The sequence below is a fragment of the Camellia sinensis genome, chromosome 10 (genome assembly GCF_055761805.1).
Source record: "Camellia sinensis isolate YWXY chromosome 10, ASM5576180v1, whole genome shotgun sequence".
NCBI classification, from domain to species: domain Eukaryota; kingdom Viridiplantae; phylum Streptophyta; class Magnoliopsida; order Ericales; family Theaceae; genus Camellia; species Camellia sinensis.
The window spans coordinates 172,142,555-172,161,597 of record NC_138970.1 but is presented as its reverse complement, the minus strand read 5'-3'; the positions used below and the strand labels follow the sequence as shown (position 1 = coordinate 172,161,597).

At 42.5% G+C, this 19,043-nt stretch overlaps 1 protein-coding gene across 1 annotated transcript; it reads right to left on the bottom strand.

The window, feature by feature from the left end:
- Positions 1–399: 399 nt before the first annotated feature.
- On the bottom strand, positions 400–18,000 carry LOC114301053 (L-tryptophan--pyruvate aminotransferase 1). The gene is made up of 5 exons (XM_028245955.2): positions 17,864–18,000; positions 15,931–16,234; positions 2,540–2,826; positions 1,599–1,900; positions 400–853 (listed from the first exon to the last, which is right to left on the bottom strand). Exons 1-5 carry the CDS (start codon positions 17,971–17,973, stop codon positions 648–650), a joined length of 1,209 nt encoding a protein of 402 aa, XP_028101756.2. The 5' UTR covers positions 17,974–18,000; the 3' UTR covers positions 400–647.
- Between the last annotated feature and the right edge of the window lie 1,043 nt (positions 18,001–19,043).

Genomic DNA, 19,043 nt, shown 5'->3' with positions numbered 1-19,043 from the left:
TGTTGAGGGAGAAGTTATTGGGTGATTCAAGACCAAGGCTAAGTGGTGCTCAACAGCATTATGATTGGTTAGTGTTATGATGAATTAACATTATTGTCCAGACACAATCTCATCAACAGGGAATTTAGCCAACGGATGGGAATGGTGTAAGTGCATCACGTGGTGTTGTCCTTGAACCAACTAATAAGTTTTCGCTATCCAGGACATTGGCCATAATGGAGTGTTAGCCATAATGGAGCTGCAACACTCCTTTAGGATCGACACTCCATTAGGATCAATGCAGTGCAATGTTGGTAACATTGCATTCTATGTAAATTTCTTGTGTTCAACAAATCATTGTGTAAGACATTTGTAATACAATAATGGCAGAAATATTAACTAGTGTGTCAACAAACATAATTAAGACACAAAACATGTCTTAGCATTCATCACTTGAGAGTCCAAATGATTTTATGTTAAAGAGAGCACATTACAATGCCCATGAAGCAAAATAAAGACTGTATCACCCAGTCTTGTATACTCACACACACACACACACACACACACACACATATATATATATATATAACTATGGTGTATCCTAGATTCAAAACCTGACTTGTGTTTTAAGCAAGTCATTCTTTATTTGAAGGTTTCACCATGACTCATCACTTAAGATTTCCATTGGTAGTTGCTTGGATAGCCAACAACCTCTCTAGAAAGAGCTTGAATTCCTCTTCCTTGCTCACCATGCTAACCCTAACATACTTTGGATCACTCCCAAACCTTCTCCCACTTCTTGCTAGAACATTGTGTCCTTTAAGAAACTTCCCCAAGTCCTCTATATCCTTGTTGCACTTCAGCCATGCAAAAGCTGTTCCCGAAAAATTAAAACAAGATATTATTAAAACGAGTACAAGAAAAGTCTACGGAATAATGTAGTAGATTATATTTTGTTACTTTAAACTAGAAGACCCATTAAAGTATTCTATTATTTCAAAATGTAATTGCCACATTATTTTGGTTGAAAATTGAGTAGTTGATTAAATAAATTAGAAAATTAGTTTGTAACTGTAGCAAAACTGAAAACTTATTGTTACAATTAAATAGGACTAATCTAGTTAGTTTGAGGTAAGGAATTTAAGTTTTGCTATAAGCAAGACCTCCTTTGTTCAAACAACCAACTCGATTGTCCCAAAATATATATATATATATATATAGTGAATGATGCAGCTTGTCTCTCGTCCAAATTTGGACTGGACTGCTCCAGTTTGAGTTCTGAGTTTATTACCAGTTCTATTTCAATAATCTAATATGTTCATTTTATAAATCATATTTAATTAAATTGATTTAATAATCGTAACCTCATGATTTTATCATATTTGTCTCTGAAATAATAGATGATAGATATGATTTGAAAATAGACCGTTCATTTATTTGAAAACAAAAATGTTGACATCATATTGGCTATAATTATCAGATCAATTTGATTTCTTTTATGAATAATCTAAGCACGACTTAAAAATAAATGAATCAGATCAACAGGATATGACCTGTAGACTAGAGACAATCCGCCCCCTTTAATGAAGTGTTAAAAAGTAAGCTCTTGAGGAAATTACCAGGATGTGTTTCAGTGAACTTTCCAGTGAAGAGGCAGTAATCCTGTGGGTACTCAGGCAGGCTGAAGATTTCACTGTGTCCAACCACTTCTCTCAGCTCATCCCACCTTTGAACCATTAGATTTTGACTGAATTTGAAGAAGTTAATGGAGTCAGGAGGAGGAACAGGTAGGCAGCTATCGGAGATCACTCCCAAGATCTTTGCAGCTCTGATTTGGGATTCTTTTGAAACCCCAATTGTGCTAACCTCCATGAACTTTATCATCCTTCTTGCCACTTCTTTCTCCTTCACCAGAGCCCATCTACACCCAAAACACAAAAAAAAAAAAATAAAAAATAAAAAAAAATAATTAATAATAAATAAATAAAAATATTCATTGAGGTTAGCCCAATGGCCAAAGACACTTAACCCCACTAAGGGGTCATGAATTCGACTCTCCCATTTTTCTAATGAATAAAATAAATAAATAAATAAATAAAGAATAGAGAACACTTGCATATCGACCAACGGGGATTAGTATGGGTTCATAGGTAATTCACAAGTCAATTCGCAACTGATGAATCTGATTCCGATTCAAAGCTATCATACGCGATTCATAGTCCATATTGTCTTTTTAACTCCTATAAAAATTGATGCTTTTTTAAAATAAAAAAAAATGGAGAAATTACAATTCCGTGGAAAACAGAACAAATAATTACAAATTAATAAAAGTAATTACAAATTAATAAAAGTGCCAGTGGGTTTCTATCCTAGTACAAGTGAAAGCTATGGCCTCACTTGCATTCACTTACACTTTCATGAATTTGTAATTATTTATCATACTGATACTTATTGTTTAATATTTCCAATGCTATATATTATACCGTGATTGATACTGATTCATCAGTCAATATTACTATTTAAAACTTTGGAATAGGGTGCCATGGCATAAGAAACTTACCCAATGCGAGATCCAGCATGGCCAGTGCATTTGGAAAATGTGAAAAGCATAATGCCATGATGAGCACAAGAAGTGATGGGAGTGTACTGAGGCCAGTAGTAGGCAAGGTCATGGACAAGCTTCCCTCCTCCACCATATCCTTTGACAATGGCTTCTCTAATGGTGCCATCTGGGTTGTTTGGTGAGGTCACAAACTCAATGTAGGGTCCATCTTTATCAAAGGCGTTTGCATCACCTGCCCACTTATAGAGTCCTGATCTTAAGAAGTCTGTCACCTCTGGATAGCACTATAGGTATATAGCAAATAAACAATGTGTTAGATGTACAAAAGTAAAACACATAATGTATTATAGATTAAAAATAAAGATTCTCCCTAGTTCACTGGCCCGTGGGCCTATCGTAGTACTGTAGTGATTTGAACTGTTTATTTTAAAGAGTCTTGTGTCTAGTGTTCCGTATATATATATATTTTAAAAAAAAAAAACCAAACAAACAATCCTAGCATTTGTTTGGTGGGAAAATTCTCATTTAAGATTGCACTATGCACTATGACATTGGCATTCCTTTGAATTTCCTTTTTTATTTTTTAAGAACCGACATTACAGTGTATTAGAACAATGACATTGAGAACTATACCATATATTTAAAATAATTTAATTAAGAAAACCATGCACCATTTGTATCCTAAATATATATATATATATATATTTTAAAACTGAATACTAGTTATTTCACCATTGATTCATGAAATCTTTTTTTGTTAAATAACATATGTAGAACCACTTTCTTAAATTCAGATTGCAAGTAGATTTGTTGCAATTTATAAACAAAAGCCTAAGCATGGGAGACGGTTTGTTCCACAGCAATGATTTGGTTGCTTTTGTTTGGTTGACTTTTGATGATACTGCGTGTGCCAGATGGAATGGATCGGACTGATCCACGCTTCCCAAACCAGGGTCCGAATAACCAAGCCCACAGAGGAACCTGGACAAGAGTTCAACGGGAAACGGGGAGTCCCCCAGTAAACCCTCCGACGAGCAAGTTAGAAAAAGAGGTGGAATATAGAGATAGATCAGAGATAGAAAGCTTAACCTTCTTCTTGTCTTCGACGTCTGCTTATATCCTCTGGTAATCATTTCGTTGTCCCTTCCGACCTACCATCTTGGCCAAAAGTCTATGCTCTAGCTTGCCTTGTTCATGGTGAGGCCGTTCTGTCTCGACGGGGAGGGGTTATCGCAATAAATGCTGTAAGGGACTTCATTAATAGCTGATGTGCAATGCAATAACTTTGCAGGATCTTTGTCTGCTTATGTGGCTTGTCCTTCTCTTGCCACGTGTTTAGATGTCATTGGTTCTTAATGCCATGTTGAGCTCCAGTAACGTTGGGCTTTAGTATTTGAATTATGTATTGGACACTAAGTGGGGGGCTTGGGTTGTTCATGGCGGGCTATAGCCTTTATGGGCTTACTCATGTCAGTAGTCTCCCATTCCCGAGTACAGCTTTAGTCTAAGGAATGGAATAATGAAGAAAACGATGGTTGTTAGAGACCGGCGGGGCGAAGACCGACCGAGAGGTGGGCTGACGGCGACGGGTGGTCGAGCGGAGGGGCCGATCATGAGGAGGGCCGATCGTGATGGGTGGCCGAGTAAAGGGGCCGACCATGAGAAGGGCCGATCGCGAAGGGTGAGTAAGTGGAGGGACCGACCATGAGGAGGGCCGATTGCGAAGGGTGACCGAATGAATGAGCTGACCATGAAGAGGGCCGACCGCGAAGGGTGACCAAGTGGAGGGGCAAGTGGCGGTGCGTGGGCCTTGAGGAGTGGCAGGGCACGTGGTGATTTGAAGTGAAAAAGACAGGGTAGGAGAAGGGGGCAGTGGATCGTGGTCGTACACGTGGCGGAATCCCATGGTGGGGAAGGTTAAGCGTTGGGCAAGAAACGAAAGGGTAGGTTAACATAGGGTGTTGAAAAGGCAGTTTTGGTGGATTTTTTGAAAATTTTCAAGCTGGCAAAATTTAATTGTGACCCTTGGAATACAGGCAAGCCTTGGGCTTTTGGTGTTATCCGCTTTACCTATCTTTTTGCAAAAAATCAAAACGTTCCAGAAGTAAACTCTTTTGTTTCTAGTGACACACCTCTGCAACATTTTGTGAACTTTCTTGTGCCCGCGTCCGAAGCCATTCGCAGACACACAAGAGAAATGGCTCGAGAGGATGCGCCCATCGTGAGACGAGATACGTTGCGAGACGATGACGCGGTGGACCTGGCAGAGTAATACAGGACGGAGAGGCGAGTAGGAAACGAGGGGGAGCCGGTGGGGCGACCTCGTTCGTCCACACTGATAGCGGCTGCGAAGCTAATCAGTTAGGTTGAGCCAAATCATTGGCACACGAAGGCCGACAAGTTGACCGTTACCGCGGAGGAGTTGGAGGGTATGCGCGAGAAATATTAGATTCCCGCGGAAATAGAGTTGAAGCTGCCAACATCGAAGAAGAGGCCATCCGACGCCTGACCAGGAAAGTTTGCCCTCTACGAGGAGGCATTGAAGGGAGGGTTGAGGTTGCCGCTTCCGCAGGTGGTAGTGGACGTGCTAAACTGGTTGGAGGTGGCGCCGGGTCAACTAATGCCCAATGCGTGGAAGATTTTACTGGCCTGTGCAAGCGCGTGGCCGCGGGCGAATGAGGGGGCGGTGATGACGGTGGACGAGTTTTTTGCATGTTACAAGGCTTCGGGCCAGCAAGAAACTTGGGTCACTTTGCAAGTGGCGGCAGGGAAGGATCTGGTGGCAGGGTTACCGTCGTCAATTAAGGGGCGGAGGCCGCAGTGGTTCTATGTGTCCGTAAACGGAGGAGTGAGAGTGCGCACGGTGTGGAGAGTGCCCACCAAGTCAGTGGAGCCAAAACTGGGGGCAGCAGCGGAGGAGAGGGTGAAGCAGGTGAAGGCATGGAGAGAGAAGGAGGGCGCTAAGTGGGACGACCTTAAGCAGCCTTCAGCCTTGTTTGCCTCAAGGCTGGGCCCTCAGCCGACTGGTGAAGATCTGGCACCAGTAGAACTAGAGGCGAGGAGGAAGGTGCAAGAGGCGGAGGATAGGGCAATTTTTGCCAAGGCTAATAAATGGAAAGAAGCACAGTTAGGTCATCCCCCAAAATCGATCGTGAGGGAAAGAATCTGACCGCGCCCCAAGTCGCTAGGGGCAAAGGACTTGAGCGGTTTTGAGCCACGACCGCCCCCAGTTGATCCGTTGAATGAGAGAGGCAACAAGGAGGTGGAGGCTGTGTTGAAGAAAAAGAAAAAGAGAGTAAGAGAGAGTGAGGAGGGGCCAGCCTTGAAAAGGATGAAGGAGGTGACGGTGGAGGAGACCCTCGAAGTGGGTTTGGTGGAGGCATCAAAAGAGATGGAGAGTGGGGCGACTGGCCCTGAAAAACAAGTTGAAGATGGGGCGACTAGCCCTGAGGAGGGGGTAGAGCAGCAGCCCAAGGGGGGCCCTGCGCCCCAAGGAGAGGGAGAGGGGGTCAAGTTGAAGACTGCCATTTACCACGCTCCAGTAGTGTCTGGGCGACTGGAGGGAGAAGGCGGCCCAGCCAGGACTGCTACCGATCGGCTTCTGGGTGTGGTGGAGGACGCGGCAGTGCGTTCCATGGCCAGTTTCACTGAGGCCGAACTGCTAAGGGGGTTATGATCTGCCCAAATGAAGGCGACTGCCTCAGCAGGAGCCCTACTGAACAAGGTAGCGACTACAAAAGGCGAAGTGAGGTCACTGAAGGCAAAGTTGGAGGAAGTGGAGGCCCAACTTAAAAGTTTGAGGAGGGAGACCACAGGCTGGAGGAAGACCGCGCGGAGTGCGTGTGTTAGGGGACTAAAAGAGGCCTAGAAAGCCAAGAAGATGGAAGTGTTGACGATGGTGCAGGGTTATTCAGTCGACCGATCCAATGCTGAGCTGCTCACGACCAAGTTAGAGCTGGAGGCGGAATGCCGCAAGGTGGTGTCGCTCGAGTTCTAATTGGGTGGCGAGCAGAAGAAGCTAAAAGAGGCCCAGAAGGCCTGCACCGTTGCCAACGAAAGGTGGGACGAGGCCATGACCTGCAACAAAGATCTAAGTGCTCAGTCGATCAAAGAAAAAGAAGAAGTAGATCTGAAGATCGCTAAGTTGGAGAGGGCTCTGGCAGACGAGCAGGCCGAGTCAGTGGCAGAGAAGGCGGGGTTGGAAAAGGCCTTGGAGGAGGAAAAGGCCAAGTTGGCATCTGAGAGGGCGGCGTACCCCGATCTGTGTGTTGCAGCGATAAAGCAGTTTAAGGGGTCCGCCGACTTCCAGATGGCCATTGATGCTGCCATCGCCAGCAGCTTGGCGAGAGAGGGCGATAGGGGGGCTGGCCCGTCGGGAGCGGCCGCTAGAAGCAGGAGTGAAGAGGAAGTGATCCAGAGCTTCCAGCGGTCGGACTTCTACAAGCATGAGATGGCTGAGTTTTGGGATAGCGACTGGAAGACTTTCAGACGCAAAGCAGAAGAGCTGTTCCCAGACTTGGACTTCAGCAATGTAAGAATAGATGAAGACGATGTGGCCTAGATCCCCCTTGATGAGGGGGTGAATGAAGAAGACCTCGCCTCAAGCGAGGAGGAGTGATTGATTATAAAGAAAAATTTGTAAACAAAATTTTTATTTTTGTTTGTTTTTTGTTGTGTAATTGCTGTAGTGGACTTATGTGTAAGTTTGTACATAAATAAAATTATGAGTTTGTATTTTTTCATGCTGTTGCCTTTATTCCTTGTAGATCTGAAAAGAATGGTCACTCAAATAAGGCTTGTGTATAGATCATAGTAAAGGTTGAGAAGTAGGGAGCCAATCTAACTGGAAAGAAAACCACAACGCAACGTGAAGTTTAAAATATGAGAATGTTAAAAAATGTGAAGTTTCAAATCATGACCCAATAGGGAGCCAGTCTAACTTGTAAAACGTTGAATTGTAAAGGTCCTAAAATGTGAAGTTTTAAATCATGTGATGAGAGTGTTGATAAATGGAAGGTTGGGTTGGGAAATAAAAGTTAAAAAATGTAAAGAATGTTAAGAGGCATAAAAGCATGGACCTGGAATTTGACTAAGTATGGCAACTATGTCACAATCATGAAGTTGCAAGAATGGCCTTGGCCGAGCTCTTCATTCGTGCTCAGTTTGGGTTGAGCCATAATTAACTCAGTCTGGCTGACTCTTCAAGTAACTCAGTCTGGCTGAGCTCTTCACGCTCAGTCTGGCTGAGACTTTAAGTAACTCAGTCTAGCTGAGCCCTTCGTGCTCAATCTGGCTTAGGCTTTAAGTAACTCAGTCTGGCTGAGCCCTTCGTGCTTAGTCTGGCTGAGGCTTTAAGTAACTCAGTCTGGCTGAGGCTGCGAGCATGGTGTTATTGAAATACCACACAGATAACTAAGATATATGATTGTTGTCATTTAAAGTGCAGCCCATTTGATCATAAATTTACACCTTGTGAGAAGAGAATAAGAACATTCAAGTGTGTAGATTGCCAAAAAGAAAATACAGCAACTGATCAATACAAAAATAGGGCTTTATTGAAAATAACGCTTCAAGTGCTCGGCGTTCCATGGATGGGGGAGATCTCGACCTTCCATGTCCTGAAGTTAGTAAGTGCCCGGATGAGGTCTGGCCTTAATAACGTAAGGTCCCTTCCACTTGGCTGCCAGCTTGCCCTCAGTCAGATTTTTGGTAGCAAGAGTTGTCTCGCGCAAAACAAGGTCCCCCACGGCGAACTCCCTCAGTCGGACTTTGTGGTTGTAGTGTGTTCTCATTTTTTGTTGGTATGAGGCCTGCCTGACAGCAGTGGTCTCTCAGAGCTCTTCAATCAAGTCTATGTTTGACCGACGCAGATCTTCAGTTTGTTCCAGATTCGAGTGTAGAACTGTTCGGGTGGGAAGACTGATTTCCACTGCGATGACCGCCTCAGCACCGTATGTTAAGCAGAAAGGGGTCTCCCCAGTGGGGGTTCGGGCGGTAGTGCAGTAGGCCCAGAGTACGTTTGGTAATTCCTCAGCCTAGAGGCCCTTAGTAGCTTCCAGCTTAGTTTTGATGATCTTCAGGAGAGAACGGTTGGTACTCTCAACTTGGCCATTGGCTTGGGGATGACCTGGGGAAGAGAAACATGGCTGGATTTGAAGTTCTGCACAGAATTTCCTGAACTTGGCATTGTCGAATCGTTGTCAGAGACGATGGCCTGAGGGATGCCAAATCGGCACACAATCGACTGCCAGATGAACCTGGTTGTGTTGTGCTCAGTAATTGTGGCAAGGGGTTCCGCCTCCACCCATTTAGTGAAGTAGTCGATGGCGACGATTGAGAATTTAGTTTGGCCCAGGCTAGTGGGCAATGGGCCAACTAAGTCGATCCCCCATTTGGCGAATGGGTAAGAGCTGCAGAGTGTGATTAGTTCAGTAGGAGGAGCATGAGGAATGTTGTCAAAGCGTTGGCATTTATCACATTTAAGCACGAATTTAGTGGCATCTTGATTGAGAGTAGGCCAGAAGTAACCGGTGTGTAGGCTAGTGACCTGGCACCCGAGTGATTACCGCATATACCCTCATGGACTTCCCTCATCACGTAGGTCGCTTGAGCAGGATTACGGCATCTCAAGTATGGGCGTGAAAAGCCACGTTTGTACAAAAGACCGCTGATAAGAATGTAGTTGGACGACCGGGACCTGACCTTGGTGGCCTGGTGTTTGTCGGCGGGCAATTCCCTATTTGTCAAAAATAGCTGGATATTTGCCGCCCATGGGATAGGTTCATTTTGGAGGAAGTGGACTTGCTGTTATTGTGGGGAAATAGATGGGTGGGCCAGGTATTCAAGGCGAATGCCATGACTGAGGTCTGACTGGTCAACAGAAGCTAACTAAGCCATATAATCTGTTTTGGAATTTTCCGTCCGAGGGATGTGCTTGATGTGGAAATTATTGAAGAGGCGAGCAAGGGGGAGTGCAATATCCCTGTAAGCCCGCATTGTGTCTTCCTTGGCATCGAATTCTCCCGTGATTTGTCCGACAATGAGTTGGGAATCATTAAACACTTGGATATAGCTGACACCAATGTCTCTGGCGAGGCGAAGACCTGCGATCAATGCCTCATATTCAGCCTCATTATTGCTTGCGTCGAACAAGAAGCGGAGGGCACACTTGAAATAACCACCCTTGGGGGCGGTGAGGATGAGACCAGCCCCACTACCTTCTTTGCGGGATGATCCGTCGACGTTGAGGGTCCAAGAGTGGGGGTCTTTTGCCTTTGTGTGGGATTGCGGGGGCGGAGGAGCCGTGGTTAGAGTTGGATTAGTGAATTCCAAGATAAAATCGGCAACAGCCTGCCCTTTGATCGCCGTTCAAGGTCAGTAGGAGATGTCAAATTGGCTGAGCTCGACTGACCATTGCATAAGTCTGCCAGACAGCTCTGGTTATTGCATTATCTTCTTCAAAGGTTGATCAGTGAGGATCACTATGGTGTGGGCTTGGAAGTAAGGGTGGAGTCGACTCAAGGCGGTGACCAAGGCCAAGGACATTTTTTCTAGCAGTGCGCCTCTGAGAGCCCGGCTAATGTAATAAACCAGGCACTGAACTGAACTATCCTCTCTGATGAGGGTCGCACTGACTGCGGTGCTGGATATGGCTAAATAGAGGAAAAGGGGCTCACCCGTGAGCGCCTGGGGGAGTAAGGGGGGGTTGGCCATGCACTGCTTCAATTGATGGAAAGCCTCTTCGGACTTGATCATCCACTCGAAAGTCTTCCGAAGAACTTTGACGAAGGGGAGACACTTGTTCGTTGCGCGGGAAATGAAGCGGTTGAGGGCGGCGACTTTGCCGGTGAGCCTCTGAACCTCCTTAATCGTTCTGGGTGACTTCATTTCTATCAAGGCCTTGATCGTTTCGGGGTTAGCTTCGATGCCCCGCTGACTGACCATGAAACCCAAGAACTTCCCAGATCCTACGCTGAAGGCGCATTTCTTCGGATTGAGCTTCATTTGATACTTTCATAGGGTGCCGAAGGTCTCTCGCAGGTCAGCCAGATGATCAGTGGAGAGTTTGCTCTTGACTAGAATGTTATCGACATATACTTCCGTGTTCCGGCCTATCTGATGATGAAAGACAACGTTCACCAACCGTTGGTAAGTGGCTCTAGTATTTTTCAACCCGAATGGCATGACACGATAATGGTAGGTTCCCCGATCGGTGATGAAGGAGGTGTGTTCTTGATTAGATGGGTGTATCAGAATTTGGTTATACCCAGAGAAGGCATCCATGAAGCTGAGCATTTGATGACCGGCCGTGGCGTCAACAAGTAGATCTATAGGAGGAAGGGGATAACTGTCTTTGGGGCAAGCTCGGTTGAGGTCGGAGTAGTCGACACAGAGTCGCTATTTACCATTGTTTTTACGGACCAAGACCACATTCGACAGCCACTTGGGGTAGTCCATGTTTTTGATAAACTGTGCCTCAAGGAGCTTATCTACTTCAGAAGCAATAAGAGTATTACGTTCCGGGTGAAAGATGCGCTACTTCTGGCGGAAGGGTCAGAAATGGGGCTCAATGCTGAGACGATGGTGATGAAAGAGGAGTCAATACTCGGCATGTCGGAGTGGGTCCAAGAAAATACATTGTTGTGCTCAATCAAGAGGGCCGTAAGGTCGGCCTTGGCCTGGAAGGATAGTTGACTGCCGATCTTGGCAGTTCTTGTCGGGTTGGTAGGATCGATGAGGACCTCGACAAGCTCTTCCACTGGTTCCCCTCTGACCAGCTCGTCCTCGTCTCTGACGTCGAGTCCTTCAATGATCATAGCTTCTTTTAGCTTGACCTCTTTAAGTGAAGCGACGTAACATTCTCTGGCCATGGTTTGCTCTCCTCTCACCGTGCCAACCCCAAGGTCGGTGGGGAATTTGACAGCAAGGTGGAAAGTGGATGTGATAGCTTGGAAAGCATTTAGAGCGGTGCGGCCGAGGATGATGTTGTAAGCAGAGGGACAGTCGACGACAAGGAAGGTGAGTAACTTTGTGGTCTGCCGCGGGTATTCACCGATTGTGATGGGGAGATCAATGGAGCCGATGGAGGTCACCCGATCTCTAGTGAAACCGACCAATGGAGTTTGGAGAGGGGACATACTTTCTTCCTCGACCTTGAGCTGGCGAAAGGCATTTAGGAAGATGATGTCCGAAGAACTGCCGTTGTCGATGAGAGCCCTTCTGACTTTGTAATTGGAGAGGAGGGCAGAGATGACGAGGGGATCGTTATGGGGGTAACGGATGCCTGTGCAGTCGGCCTCCGTAAAGGTGATGGGCTCCATCTACTGCTTGGGCTGTTTGGAAGGGCGGTCCAATGTGGCAACTTCTTTGTCTGAGCCCTGCCTTATTTTTATGAGTTCTGCCAGCTGAGCCGAGCAGGATGGTCCTCCATAAGCAAGCCCGCCAGCAATAACTCTGATTTCTCCAACAGGGGAGGTGGGGTTACCTTGTGCTCGGGGTTGCTGTGGAGAGCGATCATGGCCTTGGTTAGGTTGTGCTGGTTGCCGGGGAGGGGTGCGCCGGCGGTTATTTCTGATGGGTTTAGTTCTTTGCCTCTGCTGAGGGCTGGCGTCTGTGAAGCGACTGAGACGTCCCTGATGTATCAAGCCCTCGACCTGGTTTTTGAGGTTGACACACTCCCCGGTATTATAGTCGTGGTCCTGGTGAAAACGGCAGTATTTGGATTGGTCTCGTCGGTCGGAAGGAGATCGCGACAGTTGGGGCCATTTTAGGGGATAATCTCGTTGAATCTGGTCCAAGACTTGTTCCATGGGGGAATTGAGGGGGGTGTATCGTTCGAACCGGCCGGGCAGTCGAGTTGATGCTGACCGGTTGGCTCGGGATGGTTGGTCGGTATACTGAGGTGTTTGGCGAGTGTACTGGGTGTTTCTGGTTTCTGAGTCCATCTTCTTCTCTCTGGGGGTCGGGTTTTTGGCTATAGGATCTTGTCGGGCGGCTAGGGAATCTTCGGCGTTCATGTATTTTTGGGCTTTAGAAAGTAGGGTTGCCATGAAGGTCTGGGGGTTTTTGGAGAGGGAAAAAACGAAATCAGATGATCGTAGACTGGCCATAAAAGCCGTGAGGATGACCTTGTCATCATTTTTTGCCACGTGCAAGGCCTCAGTGTTGAAGCGGGTGACGAAGCCGCGCAGTGACTCTCCCTCCGTCTAATGGATGTTGAGGAGTTGAGTTACCGGACGCCGTTGGCGCTGGGCACCAATGAAATGGCTGAGGAAGGAGTCACTCAGGTGCTGAAAGGTAGAGATAGAGTCCGTCAGGAGTTGACTAAACCACAATCGGGTCGACCCCTTAAGTGTTACAGGGAAAGCCCGACACATGATTTCATCAGGAAATGCATAGAGGATCATGAGGGACCTGTAGGTCTCCAAGTGATCGACTGGGTCCGTTGTACCGTCAAAAAAGTCAATCGAGGACATTTTAAACTTAGGAGGTAGAGGTTTGTCCTTGATGGAGGCAACGAATGGTGAGTTGGCTGTGGTTGATGATTTATTCTGTATATTCTGCATGACTCCTTGGAGATGGAGCTTCATGGCTTGGAGTTCTGCATCCCAGAGAGGAATATTGTCACCACCAGAAGGTAGCGGAGGCTGGACGCTACTGGCCTCTCCTTCGGGGGTTGGTACTGGGACCGATGGATATGGGGCCCGGGGTGACAGGTTTATATCCGGGAGAGGGGGTTGCAAGCCTTCCAAGTTAGGTGGATGAGGCTGCTGGATAGTGTGGCTCGAAGTTCGTTCTTGGTTGGGTGGGATATCTAGAGGTGGTGGAGGGGACATAGGAAGGTTTCTTTGGAGTAGAGCATTAATCAGGGCTTGGTTTTGTTCGGCCAGGTGGTTAATGCTGTTGGTGAGCTCGGTGAAATACTGCGGTGGGTTGTTTGGATTGGGAGGGTCAGCTTGGTGGTCGGCAATATTGTGGTGAGAAGCCATGGATCTAGTTGTGACCATCCACCTTGGTGGGTGGCAGGAAGGGGTTAATGGGAAAGGGTCTCCGGCAACAATGAGCACAAGTGGCGTGCGGAACAAAGGAACTTCCCATAGACGGCGCCAACTGATGATACTGCGTGTGCCAGATGGAACGGGTCGGACTAATCCACACTTCCCAAACCAGGATCCGAATGACTAAGCCCACAGAGGAACTTGCACAAGAGTTCAACGGGAAACGGGGAGTCCCCCAGCGAATCCTCCGACGAGCAAGTTAGAAAGAGAGGTGAAATATAGAGATAGATTAGAGATAGAAAGCTTAACCTTCTTCTTGTCTTCGACGTCTGCTTATATCTTCTGGTAATCATTTCATTGTTTCTTTCGACCTGTCATCTTGGCCGAAAGTCTATGCTCTAGCTTGCCTTGTTCATGGTGAGGCCGTTCTGTCTCGACGGGGAAGGGTTATCGCAATAAATACTGTAAAGGACTTCATTAATGACTGATGTGTAGTGCAATAACTTTGCAGGATCTTTGTCTGTTTATGTGGCTTGTCTTTCTCTTGCCACGTGTTTAGATGTCATTGGTTCTTAATGCCATGTTGAGCTTCAGCAACGTTGGGCTTTAATATTTGAATTATGTATTGACCTTAAATGATGGGCTTGGGTTATTCATGGCGGGCTATAACCTTTATGGACTTACCCATGCCAACTTTAAACACTAATTAATCACTATCAATCATTAAGCTTATTAATTCAAAAACGAGTCAAGTCAAATGAATCATGTATATAATATTTAGTCAAATCAATCATATATATGTAATCAAGAAATATCGACAAAGAACAATTATTTAATGCAGTAAGTGACAATACTGCAGAATCATCATCTAGCTATTTATCAAGATATTGGGTAATGATAGAGACCACTAAAAGTGGTGCTCTAAAGCAACCACTAATGATGTGATATTTATTTAAAAAAAAAATGTAACAATATTGTGACAATGGGTGGGACCTACTACCACATCATTAGTGGTGACACTAATTAATATTCCCACTCATTTTTTCAAGACATTTGTGTGGGACCCACATAGACCCACAAATATAGGACGGCTGCGGATGACTTTCCCACATTGTCACATGCTAGTTGTTTTAGCATTACCACACACTTAACAAGGCTTACAAAGTAGTAAGAAGTTATGTTAGATATATTTGGGTATGGTTATTGAGTATGGATATATATTTAGAGGTCAGGTTTAATAAATTATAAATTTAAAGATATGTAAACTCGATAAAAAAATGTCAAAATTTTATATTTTTAATTAATTATGTGAGATAGAATGGTGTGTAACTTATAACAACAATGATGGAGAGCTCTAATTTTAAAGTTTTAAAGAAAGTTTTAATGATGTGGTAAGAAAAAAAAAAGTAAAAAACAAAACAAAAATATAGGCACACACATCACATCATATGTGGGTCTCACTCCTTACTACATCACTAGAGCTCTCTTTAAAATTTCAAAATTAGACTTTCTAATCTTTATTCTAACTTACAATATCAAAAAAGTATGAAAAATGCTTAGACCCCATTTTTTTGAAAACCCTCACGACCCCTTTTAGATTTCAACCATTGATATATATATGGAACCCACTAATATATGTGTGGGGCCCATATTCAAAGGGGATTGTGGGATCTCCAAAAAGAGGGATTCTCAATCATTGTTGAAAAAGTATTTATATCAATTATACAATAATATGTACATATAATAGTAGTGTTAAATACGATTACACAAGAAGTGTCCGATGAAAAATATCCGACACATATCAAAAATTTCAAAATTAGACTTTCTAATCTTTATTCTAACTTACAATATCAAAAAAGTATAAAAAATGCTTAAGACCCCCTTTTTTTGAAAACCTTCACAACCTCTTTTAGGTTTCAACCATTGATATATATATGGGACCCACTAATGTATGTGTGGGGCCCATATTCAAAGGGGATTGTGGGATCTCCAAAAAGAGGGGGTCTCAATCATTGTTGAAAAAGTACTTATATCAATTATACAATAATATGTACATATAATAATAGTGTTAAATACGATTACACAAGAAGTGTTCGATGAAAAATATCCGACACATATCTTATACCCTTATTCAAGTGACGGTATCTGACACGAATATTTAATTTATTTAAAAAAATCCGTCTAACATATATATATATATATAAGAAGTAATTATTTAGTGCAATTAATAAAGAACAGTTGTTCAATGCAGTGTGGAGCAATACCGCCAAGCCATCTATCACCATCCATTTATGTGGATTCCCCATGAAACCCATACACATGGAATGATAGTGGATCGTTTTCCGACGTTGTCACACGCTGCATTGAATAATTTTTCCGATATTAGCTCACCGAGTAGTACGGAGCAGCTGACACCACACTGACGGGCTCAGACCCGTCAGGAGGAGAAAGAGCAAAGAGTGCAGCCTGGAGGAGCTGGGTTGAACCAGTCCCCACCACCATGTAATAATCGTCCACCGCCGCATTTCCAACCACACGGTGCAACCGCTTGATCTCTTCCTCCAATTGTGGCTCCAAAAACCAACATATGTTTTTGGTGTTTGCAAAATAGCTAAGTGATTGATATCCTGAGATCACAACTGTGCACTTGTCACCCATCTTTCTCCAGTAAGTCTCCAACATTGTTGGATCACCACTGTCACCAAAAAAAAAAAAAAAAAAAATCACATTAACAAGAAGTAAAACAAAGCATTGCTATAATTTGTAATGCATGAGTAAGAGAGTTGTATTTATGATTTGCTTATTTCATTTTCATATGCATTTAACATGCATTAGTAAAATCTACATGCACAGAAGAGTAGTGATTTAAGGGTTATGGATCTTCTGTGTTAAAAATTGTTTGCTCTTTTGTGGTAATTCAATCACAACAATTACATTATATGAGAATTTTAATATACAATAATCTCAAAATATTATCAATTAATTATGAATGAATTGAGATAAAAGGATGAGATGCCAAATCCTTCAGTCTCATTTAGATTTAAAAAGCCAAACATGGCTTGTGTGTTTTGTAGGTAGGATCTTGCTTCCCTCCGTTATGAGATTTGGACGGGAGAGTGTTGTTTTGTCCCGTAAGTTTTATTATGATAATCTGAATCATTTATTTTATATGATACTTTATATATTATTCAAACAAAAAATTATATTAATTTAATAATTGTAATATATTTAATTTATCATTTTCTTTTTTCTAAAAAAGTAAGTGATAAATGTGTTTTTTAAAATAGGTCATCCATTTTTTATTTTATTTTTAGGTATAAAAAAATTGATAAATTAAACAAGCTATAATTATTGAATAGATCTATTTTTTTTCTTCTTATAAATATATATCAAAAAATTTACAAAATAAATAATTTAAATTGTCAAAACAAAAATCCCAACTCAAACAATGAAAAGAATCTCAATTAGTTCATCCATTAATAGGCGGAGATGCGATGTCTTCAGTTTATAAGACAAGACGAGTCCTATCAGATTGGCTAACATCCTTATTATATTTCAGAGCAAACAAGATCCATCTAGTCCGTTAATTAGATTTGAGCGACATTGTGGGTCGATTATGAGTCATTTTAATGGTTTAAATTAATTATTTTTTAGTATTTTTAAATTAATTATTTATGTAAAAAAATTAAATTGATTAAATATTATTAATTTAAAAATAAAAAATTATACATAGTGTTTATGTTTTACAAGGCAGATGTTATTCAATTGTATAACTACTAATTTATATCAATAATATATTCAAAGAGAACTAAAAAAATAAATTATTAAAATTATTAATCCAATTACTGGACTTAAGAAATTAAAATATATGCCCTAACCTCGTAAAACACTATTCGTAAAATATTTGACCAATAAGGTAGTGTTTCCGAGTGTTATTGTATACGTATTACTATTGGCCAATGCGAAACGGCAACGCAAATCAAAATTCTTATTATTTGTTTTTTAATTACTTAATAAAAGGGAGTCAAAATATTCTGTTTATAAAATTTTTGTTACTATCACATAAATAATAAGGAATTACTAAATATATATATATGTATATATTCTTTTTTATGATATTGAGTTTTAAATAAAACACCATTCATCAGTCTTTTAGTAATGAGATTTTTTCCTTTTGATATTATGATTTCTTGATACATCAATCTATACAGATCGGTATTAACTAATAAATAATTGTATTGTCAATATTAATACATAATACTATTTAAAATCTTTAAAAATAAATTAAACTTTAAAGAGATTTGAGAGAGAGAGAGAGAGTTACTGGTCGAGATTGATGATTGCATCGGACGATAGGCTCCTCTTCTCTCCCGTAGCTTCCGTGGAGAAGGTGCATTTGCTAACGCAAGCGGTATCCTGCTCTGTTCCACACATCTTCTCTCTCCTTTCACTCTCTCTCTCTCTCTCGCAAGCAAATCGAGTAACTCTCAATTATGTTTCTCTGGTATATATAGTTGATGGCAGGAGATACCGCTGATTTATGAATTTTCTGATTTTATTTCTCAAAATAGTCTAAGAAATTTTACTTATAAATTTCATTTAAGGAATGAGAATCTATTTAGTCTAAAAACATATCTTATAAACCAATTAGTCTCATTAATTTTAGAAATATAAATTTAATATATTATTTAAAATTAGATTTATGATTTTACCCTTACTTCTATGGGGGTTTTTTTTTTCCAGGTCCCTGGTATTAACATTTTCTAGCATAAAGGACACCAAATATTTTCATAATGTCTAAGGTCCCTCAGGTTGATCCAGAGAAAATTAGTCCAGAGAAAATTGGCCCAGAGAAATTTTATTCAGAGAAATTATGAATTTCTTTGGATTCAACCCAGAGAAAATTCAAATTTCTCTGGGAATTGTGAATATATATATATATATATAACTATGACTGCCAATAAGGTGGAAGGGGAGAAAAGGGAAGGAAAGGGAGAAGGTATGGAGGAAGCTGCTGTGAGGAGGGAAGGGAAAGAAAAGGGATTCTGTTTCTCTAGACTCCCCAAACCCAAAGAAATTCTCAGACATACATTTCCAGAGATTCTCCCACCCAGAGAATTTCTCTGGACTCCACAATCCACAGAAAATTCCCAGCCAGAGAAATTCTCTCAACCCAAAGAATTTCTCTGGGCATGACCAGATGCAATAGCTGCTGTTGCCATAGCTTCTGTTTCTGTTGATATTCATGATAAATTGCGGCTTCCCAAATCATTAGATTCTAGTTCCTCCTCAGGAAAATCCCATTCTTTTATTTCTGATTCATTAGAAGAAATAAAGTCATCATGTGTGTCTAACATATCAGTTTCCAAGCTTGCAAACTCGTCATTTATAACCAGAATACCAGTACCTGTTCCTAACATAGCACAACCAATTTCCAATTCTAATCGTAGCTTTGTTCCAAAATTTTTGGGTTCTCCTGTTGCTTCTACTCCTGCTCTGCTCAA

Bases quoted from the DNA above. Each gene is read 5' to 3' on its own strand.
- LOC114301053 (XM_028245955.2), bottom strand. From the start codon at position 17,973: ATGTGTGGAACAGAGCAGGATACCGCTTGCGTTAGCAAATGCACCTTC. The intron at 1,901-2,539 runs GTAAGTTTCTTA...TTTTGGGTGTAG, and splicing joins CATGCTGGATCTCGCATTGG to ATGGGCTCTGGTGAAGGAGA. The intron at 854-1,598 runs GTAATTTCCTCA...TTTCGGGAACAG, and splicing joins GTTCACTGAAACACATCCTG to CTTTTGCATGGCTGAAGTGC.